At 48.2% G+C, this 12,344-nt stretch overlaps 1 protein-coding gene across 1 annotated transcript in view; it reads left to right on the forward strand.

The window, feature by feature from the left end:
* The window catches only part of IDUA (alpha-L-iduronidase), a 1,961,268-nt gene that overhangs the window by 1,252,615 nt on the left and 696,309 nt on the right, over positions 1-12,344 (forward strand). Inside the window, exon 8 of the mRNA XM_078676355.1 lies at positions 4,551-4,767. Within this exon, the coding sequence (XP_078532481.1) occupies positions 4,551-4,767 (217 nt within the window). The remainder of the gene's footprint in view (positions 1-4,550; positions 4,768-12,344) is intronic.

A 12,344-nucleotide genomic window follows, 5' to 3' on the forward strand; every position in this document is an offset into this window, starting at 1 on the left:
TAGATCCCAGGTTGGTAGACAAGTTGCTGGAGAGAGGTCCTGAACTGGTGGGTGAGTTGGGTTCTGAGGTTGCCTCTCATATGCGGAGAGTGTTGAACCCCAGAAGAAGAGGTAGGGGGAGGAGAGCCTCGCCCGTGACTTCTGGTCAACCTAAGGGTGCGGACCCTAGGTTGGAGAATCAGTGGCAGTTGGGAACTGTACTGAGAGGAAGAGTGGAGAATGGCTACTATGCACCAGGATTACTACCTCCACTCTGTGGATTGGCAAGGACCAGGGACATCTGGGTGGCCTAGGGCCTGGTCCTGACCGCGGACAGCTACGGAAGACCAGTGGAGTAGCCTAGTTGGTCCTGAGAACTTTTACAGAGGGAACCACATGGGTCCAGAGTGGCGTAGAACCGGAAGGTGTCCCTGCAGTTGCGGGCCCGCGTCCGCGTTCTATCGCCCAAAGCAGGCAAGCCCATCAAGGTTGTGATTGGTCTACCCTGCATTTTGGCTGGAAGGGGGCTGTGTTGGACTTGGCCCTTTTTGAAGGATCATCCCTAAACTTTTCTCCTAGCTTTTTTTCCAACATGGTAATATTGGTTTTAGGACTCTGAGCACTTTAGTGCTGCTGTCCAGTGTAACGTGTGTGCGTGCTCTGTGTTACATTTGGGAGATTGGCCTGCCCTCTCATAGGAATCCATTGTGGGGTTCCCTGATGAGTGTGTCATTGGTAATACCTGATATGAGCGGAGCAGTGCGGTCAAGTTTAGTATGGTTGGAATGGTAATAATAAATGCTAAGCAATGGTGTGCGCAGATTTATTATGACTATTTTAGAAATGCCACTGTTAGAAGTTGGCATTTCTGTGTGCTATGTGTCTGCCTGCCTGATGTGAATTGCATGTCTGGCTTTTGAGTGACAGGGGCTGGAAGATGTTTGTGGCTCCAGGAGGGGCAGGGTGAGTCAGCGCTAGACTGAATAGGACATCTGCATTGGGAGTAGTGGGAGGAGTAATCCCCTGACCTTGAATAGGTACTTGCCTAGCCTGTACAATGCTGGCTCCGCCCCCTGTGGTGTGTCTGATCACTGAGCCTCCACCTGACAAAGAGGAAGAGGAGCCTGGAAAACAAAGTGCTCCAATTCCCCCCTGAATCAGTTGCATCTGGTTCCCCCATGCCCTTTTCTAAAGACAAAGGAAAATTAATTATAAATATAGGGGCTGTGACCCCATGAAGCTTCTGTGCTTATGCTTACTTGGAGGGGACCCTCTGCCAGGAGGAACCACCGCGGGGCCCAGCTGCTGTCTCCTGGGGGTCCCTGCGTGATGGCCTGCCTGGCTGCGCTGTGGTCTCCCCAGTACCAAGGACTCTTTGGCCTGCCTGCTTGCTAGCGCCCCGTGAGCGCTTTTATTTTGATTTACCCAAGAGGAGAGGACTGGAGCTTCGCAGCGGGGAGCTTCTTTGCATTTGCGGGCAATCCTGACGTGAGGATTCCCTCACATTCCTGCCCAGCTGAGCGGGTGCCCACCCCGCATTTTTGCCTTGTTTTTATATACACATAGCGGGTGCCCACCCCGCAATTGCCGTAATTGAGCGGGTGCTCACCCAGCAGTGTGTGCTTCGTGGGAGCGCTTCTAATTGCTGGATGCCTTCAAAACAAGAGCGGGATCCCACCCGCATCGGTGCCTCGCGAGAGCCCATCCCGCACTTTGATAGTCTTTTTCGAGCCACCGCTCCAGGAGCGACCCGGAAGCCAGACGGCCGTGCCTAGTTGTGGGCGGGGCTGCAAATCAAAAGCCGGAAGTCCGGAGTCTTGCTGGCCCCCCCATCGAAGTCTCAGGTCCTAGGAGGGGGCCCAGGTGAAGTGAGGAGAAGCCGGGCTGCATGGAGGAGGGAGGACGGGAGCCTACCCCGCCTCCCAGGGCTTCCAGGTGAAGAGAGGAGAGGGACTGCAGCTGAGCCTCGCGGGACTCCCTTGGTGAAGGGAAAGACCCGCGTGTGCTGCACCAGCCTGGAGACCGGACGAGTGCTGCTGCAGAGTAGTCCTGGTGAGTGGGGGCTGAGTTTGGAGCACTTGTAATGTTCCCTTCTATCTTTTGATGTTCTTCACAGCTGCGCGCAGTTGCGGGCAGCTACATCAAGGGGACACTTTATGGCTGAGAGTCCCAGAGAGGGGTTCGAATGGCCGTGCAGGGCCAGTTCTATTTTTCCCAGCTGCCCCACCTGACAGTGAGTAGCTGCAATGTTGCGCAAGTTGGTTACAGAGTCCCAGTGGGACTCACACACTACAGTGGTGCCAGTGCTATTTCCAGCTGCCCTGCGAGAGCGCAGGCAGGTGCCACGAGGGGGTCAGTGTTTTTTGGCTATAGGAGGGGTGAGTGGACCCCAGAGCCCAGTGCCGTTTTTCCAGTGCCCACATTTTTGCCTGCACAGCTGCACCGCACTTAGCGACAGCTGCTACGTTTAGGCCAAAGCAATTGCGCACTTTTGGGATTCTGCTGCATTGGCAGCCACCCTGACATTTGGGACATAGGGCATTTGAGTCCTCTGGGAAGGCCAGTTGGCCAGGGGGGACTGTGTTAGGAGGCTATGGTGTCAGGCCTTAAATGTGGTTTAAGTGGTGCCCAGGAAATGTGATTTATGCACCTTGATTTATACCTCTACTGTGGTTTATGTTATGAGGTTACTTTCTACTGCGATTTATGTCCCTAGCGTGGTTTATATTATGAGGTTTCTTCTACTGTGATTAATGCCCCTGGCGTGGTTTATGATTGAGGCTTTGCATACTATGATTTATGTTTCAAGATAATGTTGAGTACAGTATTTAGCCAGTAATTACTGGTTGTGTTCTACGTTATTATTGGTTCTGCATTTACTGTTTTCACTTTGTGATGGTTCTGACAGTGGCCCAATTGGCCCTGTCATGTGTATATAATCCCCTGTAAATATTGCCTAGTGCCAGTTGGCACAGTGTATATTGTGTGATTACTATTCTATTGTGTTTTGGATAATACAAAGGCTATTTTTATATATAACCTGTGTGGAGTTCCTTCTTTTGTGTGCCTAGAGTGTTGCTGCTGTGTGTGTGTTGCGCAAACGCTTTACACATTGCCTCTGGGATAAGCCTGCCTGCTCGTGCCAAGCTACCAAGGGGGTGAGCAGGGGTTATCTTCCGTGTGTAACTCCATTGCCCTGACTAGAGTGGTGGTTGCCGCCTGGCTTTGGCGCAAGCCTTAGCCAACCAGAAATCCCATTTCTAACAACCCCTCATCTGCCAGGCTAGCTTGAATCCAGTTGCAAAGTGAGCAATGGACCCACGTCTGCGCATACCCTCCAACTTGCAAACACAAGGAAATGATGGAGAGAGTTCTGAAACTTTTCAGACACTCACCCCCAGTCACAGATCTGGGTTGAATCCATCACCGTTCTTTAGCTCACTTCGCCACCCCCGTTTGGACACAGACATATGCAAATCAGTCTTGACCCTGTGCTGGCTCTCCTTGTGTTTTCTAACGTAATATAACCTGTTTTGTAAAGTGCACTTTCACCCAGGGGTATCTTGGCGCTGAATAACAGATGTTTATTGTTACCTAACTCAATGGTACTCATTAGCGACTTCAGAAGGATGAAAGGCTGAGTGGACCTGTCAGGATTTGAACCTGTGACCATGAGGTTGAATACAGGACACTACAGTGGACGCATTAGTCCACCAATCCACCAAACCTGGCTTTAATTCTAAAATGGTTTTCTCATCAACAGGCACTAGCTTCATCCCCATGATATTTGTTACCACGGTCTCTGCAAAGTTGAGTCCAAATGTGCTGGATTTAAAAGCTAGTATATACAGGGTTGAGTATTCTTCTCAGTAACATTTTAAGAACACAATTGTAAAAGACAGAATTTCTACGCACATTAAATAAACAGCTTTGGTCAAAATTGATAGGATTTAAATTAAATTGTATACAGATTAAGGAGTATTTTTTCCAGATAACGCTGATATTGTTTATGTCCACATACCCAGTAACCAGTAATGCTGGCCTTTGTATGCTCAGTACCAGATATTGCCAATGTCCACAAGTTTACCATCAGGGATGGGGAATCTCCTAATATCAAGTATGCCCACTTTCCACAACAACCTTCACCAATACAACTCCTCTGTTCCTTCCCTCTCCCCTGTCACTCCACAGGCCCCAATACTCGTTACATAGTAAACAGCAGTACGGGGAGATATGTGGCATATTTAGCACAGTCATGCCTGCTCTGGTCTCGTGTGGTAGTTTGGTGGAGTGGGGCAGTCAAGCTGCTAACTAGCCTCACCCCTTTCTTCCCGACAATGGACTGCCTCAGCAGCACCTGCCGATGGATGATTCTACCTAATTCATTATCTACCCCTGGAAATATTTGTTATCCTCCACAGTCCAAGCATGACCAAGTCACTTTCGATTCATTCCTCCGTGTTCAACAATGAGTGTCAATGTGTTTGCATTATTCTGCACTGTTTTCCAGTGTATTAAGAATGTACTTTCAGTCTATTGCACTGTCAGCTGAAAATGTTTTTTTTTTGCAGGTAATTGCCCAGCACCAAAATATTCTGATTTCAAATTCCAGCAGCAGTTTTAACTACACATTGCTGAGTAATGATAATGCCTTTATGAGCTATTACCCTCATTACTTTACCCAGAGGACACTAACTGCAAGATTTCAGATGAATAACACCAAACCACCGCACATTCAAATGGCAAGAAAACCGGTGCTTACAGTAATGGGATTGCTGGCATTACTAGGTAGGTGTAAAGGTTTGAAAGTTATGCAGTAATTGATGGTTACATTTGGAAGACGTGTTTTAATCAATGCACTAGCATCATAAATTCACCTTTGCTCTGTATTTAGTTTTTTACCCATCAAAGGATGTATTAATGAAGTTTGGCGGATGCATGCAGTGTTTTAATAATTGTTTACTGGTGTAAGGCAGTGGTGGCTGGTGATCTTTGAAAGTGGTAGTGCGTACTACTTACTAAAAGTTCACCTCAATGTTTTCAAAATTTGCCTTGAGAGTTCCCTATTTTAAGAGATTGCTTTATTGTGCAAGTGCCAGCATTTTGTTATGGGAACCCCCCATGTAGCAGGATTTACATACAATATTCCAGCATCGGAATTATGCCATTAATACTGCCCATATACCATGTCAAAAATTATCTCTAGTACTCCAGATCCTGCATTTTATCATGGTTTCTTCCCCCCCCTCCCCCACTCTTCCTCAATATGCCATGGCTGCCCTGAGGCAAATATTTCCTCCTGTATGCTAGTACAATTTTTTTGCTACCTTGCTTTCTTTGCTGGAAACTCAGAGACTCCTTGGCAGCAGCAGGGCAGGAATGTGCCGCTGGATATTGAAACGAGCAAGCCATGGTTCCCAACGAGGAACCAGCTAGAGCAGCAACGCCTGGTTTGAAAAGACAAAGACTCAACTCCATTCCTCTCCCACCTTCTCGATCGTACTGAAAACACAGCCCTAACAAAAGATGGGATAGTGCTGGGGAGCCTGCTCCTGCTGCTCTGTGTGGCTTCTCATTGGCCTTAGAGATGCAGTGATGTGCGCCATGACAGCCACATTTTAAAAGGCATAGTATGCACAGTATGTCTCCTAAATAAAATGGATTGTGCCTGAGTGAAAGAATCATAGTTGAACCTCATCCCTCAGAGATGCGTAGTGCAGACATCCACCTTCAGAGTTGTAGTGTAGTTCCTATATTCCCAATAGGCTCTGCGCATTGGAATAATATATCCTGTAGGTTAGACGTAGGACTGAGGTCTACTAGGTCTCTATCGAATATATTAGACTTAATTGTGAGTGCCAGCTAGCTCAAAGGTCACTAGAAACTTTCTCGAATTCACAAGAAGGGATTAGTTTCTGACAACTGCATAAACATGACAACTTTGTTTCCCTAAGATAAAACTGATCATCAGAGTCGTGGAAACAATAGATAGATATTTCACTCAGTCAATCGTGCATGCTTCATTTCACCATAGTTGCAGAGAAATAGATAGACGGGCGTTTTCAATAAAAAGGTTTTATTGAACAGTCTTCTTTTTCAAGCATAAGAAATGAACTGCTACAATCATAAAACTGGTTGTAAAATATAATGCATACAGTATAAAGAGTAGAATAAAATAATACTGTAAGAGCATTGCATGGTTCTTAAACCATAGATAAATACATACATAAATAACAGAGGCTAAAAGTACTCAACTGGTGCTTCTAAAATACGCCTACCCCAATGTACCTAGCCTAAGCTTAGTACGAGGGAAGAAGTAAGTGAGGTGTAGCATAAATGTAGTATTCTTTTGCCAAGAATCTGTCCAAGATTTCTCTTAGGGTCTAATCAGCTCCGTACCTTAGTTTGGAATGAAAGAAGGTCAGACTCAGGAATCGATTTCCCAGAAACCCGCAAGGGTAGCTTGGAAACACTGGAGCTGTATTTCTCGGCAGGAGAAAAGACAGCGTCTCTCTCAGTGCGTCTGTTGGAGGGTCGGCTTCCTTTGGCACTTGCTGTAGCAGGATACGTCGGGCAAGTAGATAGTCGAACTGCTCCAAACCACCGTATGTTTGCTACGGCCAATTGTAGCCCGAAATGCATTGGGTTTTTATGAATAAACACTGCCTCTGACGAATCATTGCTTCAGTCGTGTTCATGCATAGAGGTTCGAATGGACACATTTTGAACATCAGAAACTTGGAAAAATGCACATTATTCCACGTGTGGGCGACTAAAAATCAAAAGGATGCAAAAAAGAGCAAATGAGATGGAACAGACGGAATAGTTTGATGAATGTTAAGCAACAATGAATGCCAACCTGGCGCTCACTGAGTTGTCCAGTTGGTTTGGGGCGAGATGACGCCCCTCCCTATGATATTGTGGCCCAGATTCATCATTTTTTCCATTCAGGATGAGTTCTGTTTTGTAGAAAAATATAATTTACGTCTACGTCCTCACCTGAAGTTAAATTACTATCAGGTGTAGGTTTAGGTATGGACGGTTTGTTTAAATCTTTTATCTTAGCCTGGCCAAGACAAGATGTCTGTTGAACAGTTTCATTTAAGAACAGTATTTGTTCTGGGATGATGCAGGCTCTGAACAATGCTTCTAAACCTTGTACCTGTCAGTCTTTTGTGCCCCAAACAGTTTTTGTCTCAATGTTGTCTTTCCAAAAGTCAAAGCCTAAGGTGGACAATTGAGCATAAAAGGCAGCAGAATAAATTTGTTTACCCTGGTCAGAATGTAGCACTCCGATTGCGTATGTGCCAATAAAGACTCGCAATTTTTTTATATCAGTTCGGGCGTCAGCCGAGCGCTAAGGCCACATCCAAATGAAAAGGGGGAGCCTTACCTTTGTTGCGGAGCACCTTGTCCTACGCTGACACTGACCGGGGGCCAAAGAACCACTCCACTCCACCGGAGGCCACCAATACCCGTGCCGCCGCCCCAGGACTACATCTCCCGGCATCCTCAGCGGCGGCGTGCACCTGTGACGCGCCAGCAGCTCTAGGAGGTGCATTTAGAAGCGCGCACCTCGGCAGAGCGGGGGGAGCCTTACCTTTGTTGCGGAGCACCTTGTCCTACGCTGACACTGACCGGGGCCAAAGACCCACTCCACTCCACAGGACGCCACCAATACCCGCGCCGCCGCCCCGGGACTACATCTACCGGCATCCTCAGTGGCGGCGTGCACCAGTGACGCGCCAGCAGCGCCAGGAGGCGCATTTAGAAGTGCGCACCTCGGCAGACCGGGGGGAGCCTTACTTTTATTGCGGAGCACCTTGTCCTACGCTGACACTGACCGGGGGCCAAAGAACCACTCCACTCCACGGGACGCCACCAATACCCGCGCCGCCGCCCCAGGACCACATCTCCCGGCATCCTCAGCGGCGGCGTGCACCAGTGACGCGCCAGCAGCGCCAGGAGGCGCATTTAGAAGCTCGCACCTCGGCAGAGCTGGGGGAGCCTTACCTTTGTTGCGGAGCACCTTGTCCTACGCTGACACTGACCGGGAGCCAAAGAACCACTCCACTCCACCGGACGCCACCAATACCCGCGCCGCCGCCCCAGGACTACATCTCCCGGCATCCTCAGCGCCGGCGTGCACCAGTGACGCGCCAGCAGCGCCAGGAGGCGCATTTAGAAGCGCGCACCTCCGCGTCGTGGGACACGCGCGGGACGAGCCGGTCGAAGCCCGGGCCAAGGGCGGGCCCGTTACAGCCCATTACAGACTGGAAGAGACCGGACGGGGCCCATTCTCCAAAGCCCACTGGAAACTGTGAGTACTGATAGCCCCCTTCCTCATTTCCCAGTTTATATGGCGGCCCGTAGGGGTATGAAACCCACACCCACAGGGCATGTAGCTGGGACATTGGACCAATTTATAATGAGAGCCTCATCAGTGTTGGAACGAGAGATTGCTATGGCGGAACGCCGGATGTCACAGGATCCGGTGTTTCTGAAGAGATCATCTCTGGGTCTTCTAGCTCAAGCGCCCTCCCCGGGGCCCCTCCTACAATCAACTGAAGTACAAGGGTCCCCATGGAATATAAACATCCCCTCTATCAATGTATTGAGTACGGAGGACTTGATCAAATAACCCTTACCTGGGCGGGTATGCCATAAGGCGACCGTACATTCAGAACGACCCATAACTCCTCCTGAACTCACTATTAATATCGAAGGCGGAGTTCCCAAACGGAAGCGGGCGAGTGCACCACTTCGGGGGAGAACACCAAAACAGTCTAAACATAACAAATGTACTGAACCACTACCTGTAGAGCAAGGCGAGCTTAGCGAGTCTACGGTCCCTCCACCGAGCCCTCCCGAGGCCCAAACTGACTCTGCATCCCTAAGCATCTGTAACGCAGATTTTATGGTGGGAAAATTGAGTTTGGTCTTATCATCATTTATACAGCCTTTGGAGCAAAGATTAAAATCAATTGAAAAAAAGCTGGCGAAAATGGAGGACTTACTTCTGACAAATACGGACTACATAAAAGAACTTTCTGTTACTAAAGCTCATGTACAAGCTCCAACTGCTGTTGTGGAGGCTCCGCCACCACACCCTAGGCCCTTAACGACTTTCCCCTCCAACCCACTGTCTGCGATTATTGCACAACGACCTAGTGAAAGTATAAGCAATACTGTGCCCATATCTGCTGGTAATGTACCATCTTCAAGAACAACTAAGCCAAAATCTCCGGGCAGAGCCCCTACAAATCGTCCAAGAGTTAATCATTGCTCCTTGGACCCACCTCGCATCGATCTACCTCCTGAGAGTGCTCCCTACGTGGTTGTCCTTACTGGGGTCCCTAAGCTGGTCCCCAACAGACCAGAATCATTTATGGAACTTAAAAACAAATCAATCAACTGGTTGAACACATATAGACCCTTGTCAAGTAGTGTTCAAAGTAAGATTCTGTTTGTTAGAAGAGTTGGGTGGGTGGTTCCTAACCCGAAAGACGTGGTCGGGGATTGTATTGTTATAAATTTCCAGAACAGCAGGTTAATTGATTATGTATGTAGTAGTTGTTTCAATAGTTCAGCCACAACTATTAAAACGTTAAAGCTAAGCTACTTTTATCCACCAGCCAACTCACTCCATACCTATGAAACCGGGAATTTTGACCAACGGTATCCACAAGAAGATACCTGGTGCCATGAAGAGGGCATGTGGGGTTGGAGGGGGAGTGATGATGTCTTGGGTTTCCCAGTTAACAATAGGTTCAGTCTACTGGACCAGGTGGACTGACCACAAATGCCCCCTCTCTTCCAAGTATCGCCCTTATCAGCAGACTATAGGAAGGAAAGACAGGGGGGGACGGTAGGGTCTTTGGATCCTCCACCGACCATCGAAGAACGCTTCCATGATGGGGGAAAATCGCCCCTAGCTACGAGGGAGACCGTGGTTACTCCACCAATTTCCATACTTTTTAAGTCCCAAAATGCCGCACCCCCTGTTCAAAGCTCGCTTTACATCTAGATTTAGTCCAACACGCGCCCAGTACGGTAGCGGGGGGATCTAATAGCTTGGGTCATCGGGATAATACGGAATCTAGGCCGTCCCCCCAAAATGAGACCCTAAAAATGTTATCCTGGAATATAGCGGGACTTGCTGCCAACTTAGAAATCCCTGATTGGTGCACTTTTGTAGATCTCCACGGGATCTGCCTATTCCAGGAAACTTGGGCTCTTAATCCTACGCACAGATTGGGATATGTTACCTATATGGAGCCAGCCATAAAGGGCCCAAGAGGTAGACCATCGGGGGGGTTGTGCATATGGGTAGGTGCTCACCTTGGATTCACGATGAAAAGAATTGATACTAACAGTTCTGATCTGACATGCATCCTTATGCCCCATATCAAAACACCAAAACTGGCACTCATTAATATCTATTCACGGCCAGTTCGATCAGGAGGAACCTCCCAGACTTTAGACTCGCTGAACACTTTATTACACTCTCTCCCGGGTGACGTTGTACTGCTGATTGGTGGAGACTTTAATTGTCACTTCGAACCACTTAATGGTGTTTCCCACATTACAACAGAAGAAGACGAAACTTGGCTAGTCCCGCCCCCAAACATCTACCCAGCGAAATATTGGTCAGCCCTGGCATATTCAGCTGACCTCCCTCGCCTATTCCTTCTCTATTAGAGCTTCTAATGGGCGTTTTCAGGGGGACAGTCCAGGGCAGTCTACTTACAGTGGAATGGGGCACTCTTCAGTAATTGACTACTTTATGGTTAGTATGGCATTGTGGCCCAGTGTCCTCAATTTTCATATAACCAGCCGTACGGAAAGTGACCACAATCCCCTGGCCATAGAGAAGGACCTTCACCTGACTAATGAGGGCCAAGATGGGGAAACCCCTCCAACTAGTGACATCAGAATAATTCAAGGAGGGAGGAGAATTCGATGGGCAACTATGAAGCTGTCCACCGAAAATATGGCTAAAATGTACTTGAGTTTAACTCCCCTGCTAGAAAGGGCAAATCTGACTATTGATATCCCCTCTGAAAATGGCGTGGGAAGTGACTTTTCTGGAATACATGAGGATTTAACTGCAATATTGGTGGACTGTTTTTATAAAACAGCCCCCATCAAGCCTAGAACGCAAGGTGAAAGAAACCCCTGGTTTAATAAGGGTTGCAGGGACGCGAAGTGTGCATTGCTTTTGGCACTTAAACAAGGTAATAAGGTATCTGTAACCGAAGCCAGGCAGGCATACAAGCAAATTATTTTTAATGCAAAATCAGAGTGGGAAGTAGAACGATGGAAAGCCATTAGATCTGCACTCGTGGCTAAAGATCCAAGGACCTTCTGGAATCTCGTTCAAACCAGAAGGTAAGACCACGATCGACCCAAACATCCCAGAAGAATCTTGGTCTCTACATTTTAAAGAGCTCTACTCTATCCCCCTTACATCGAGAAGTGAGGCCCCTCCAAGCCTTCCGGCCCGGACCCCATGTGGTGCACACCACCCTTTTCCTTGGCCGAGGTTCAAACGGCTGTATTAAGCCTGCAACCTAATGAAGCTCCGGGGCTGGATAGGATCCCGGGCGACCTCTTTAGAGACAAACCGATAGTTTGGGTCCCATACCTCTTATTATTATATAATTCGATTCTGCAGGGGCTACCTCTCCCATCTACCTGGTTGGGGGCGGAGATAATCCCCATTTATAAGAAGGGTTCTCCGCTTAAACCATCAAACTATAGGCCAATCAGCCTTATTGACGCGAGCCAGAAAATCTATGCTAGGCTTCTTTTACAACGTTTACAGGACTGGATCAATGATAATAATATTTTGACCCCGCTTCAGGTGGGCTTTAGGGCCAAAACGCCAACAATTGACCAATTATTCCGGCTCCAGGTCCTTTACTGGAAGCACGTTGTTTTGGATGGGGCAGCCTATATGTAACCTTCGTGGACCTGAAGTCCGCATTTGATATGGTGGACCGGACCCAGCTCTGACCATCTTACTAGCTATGGGGGTTCCACCATACTTATGCTATCAATTCAAACATCTCCACGAAGGCACTTTTGCCAGAGTTCGCTATGGCAAGTATGGCCAATTAACGGGCCGTTTCCGGTAGAGAAGGGGGTCAGGCAGGGTTGTGTGCTCGCCCCAACCCTCTTCTCCCTCTTTCTCCTCGGGCTTATAGAAGACCTCCTCACTATCCTAACCTGTGTTCCATGTTTGGGATTGCTCTATCCCCCACTCCAGGGATTCGAGAAAACGGAACATTATTTGCATCAGTTATATATGAGTACTTGAGTGGATAGCCTTTTGGTAGTGTTTTACCACTGTCTTTTATTGA

The sequence above is a fragment of the Lissotriton helveticus genome, chromosome 2_1 (assembly GCF_964261635.1).
Source record: "Lissotriton helveticus chromosome 2_1, aLisHel1.1, whole genome shotgun sequence".
In the NCBI taxonomy this organism is placed as follows: Eukaryota; Metazoa; Chordata; class Amphibia; order Caudata; family Salamandridae; genus Lissotriton; species Lissotriton helveticus.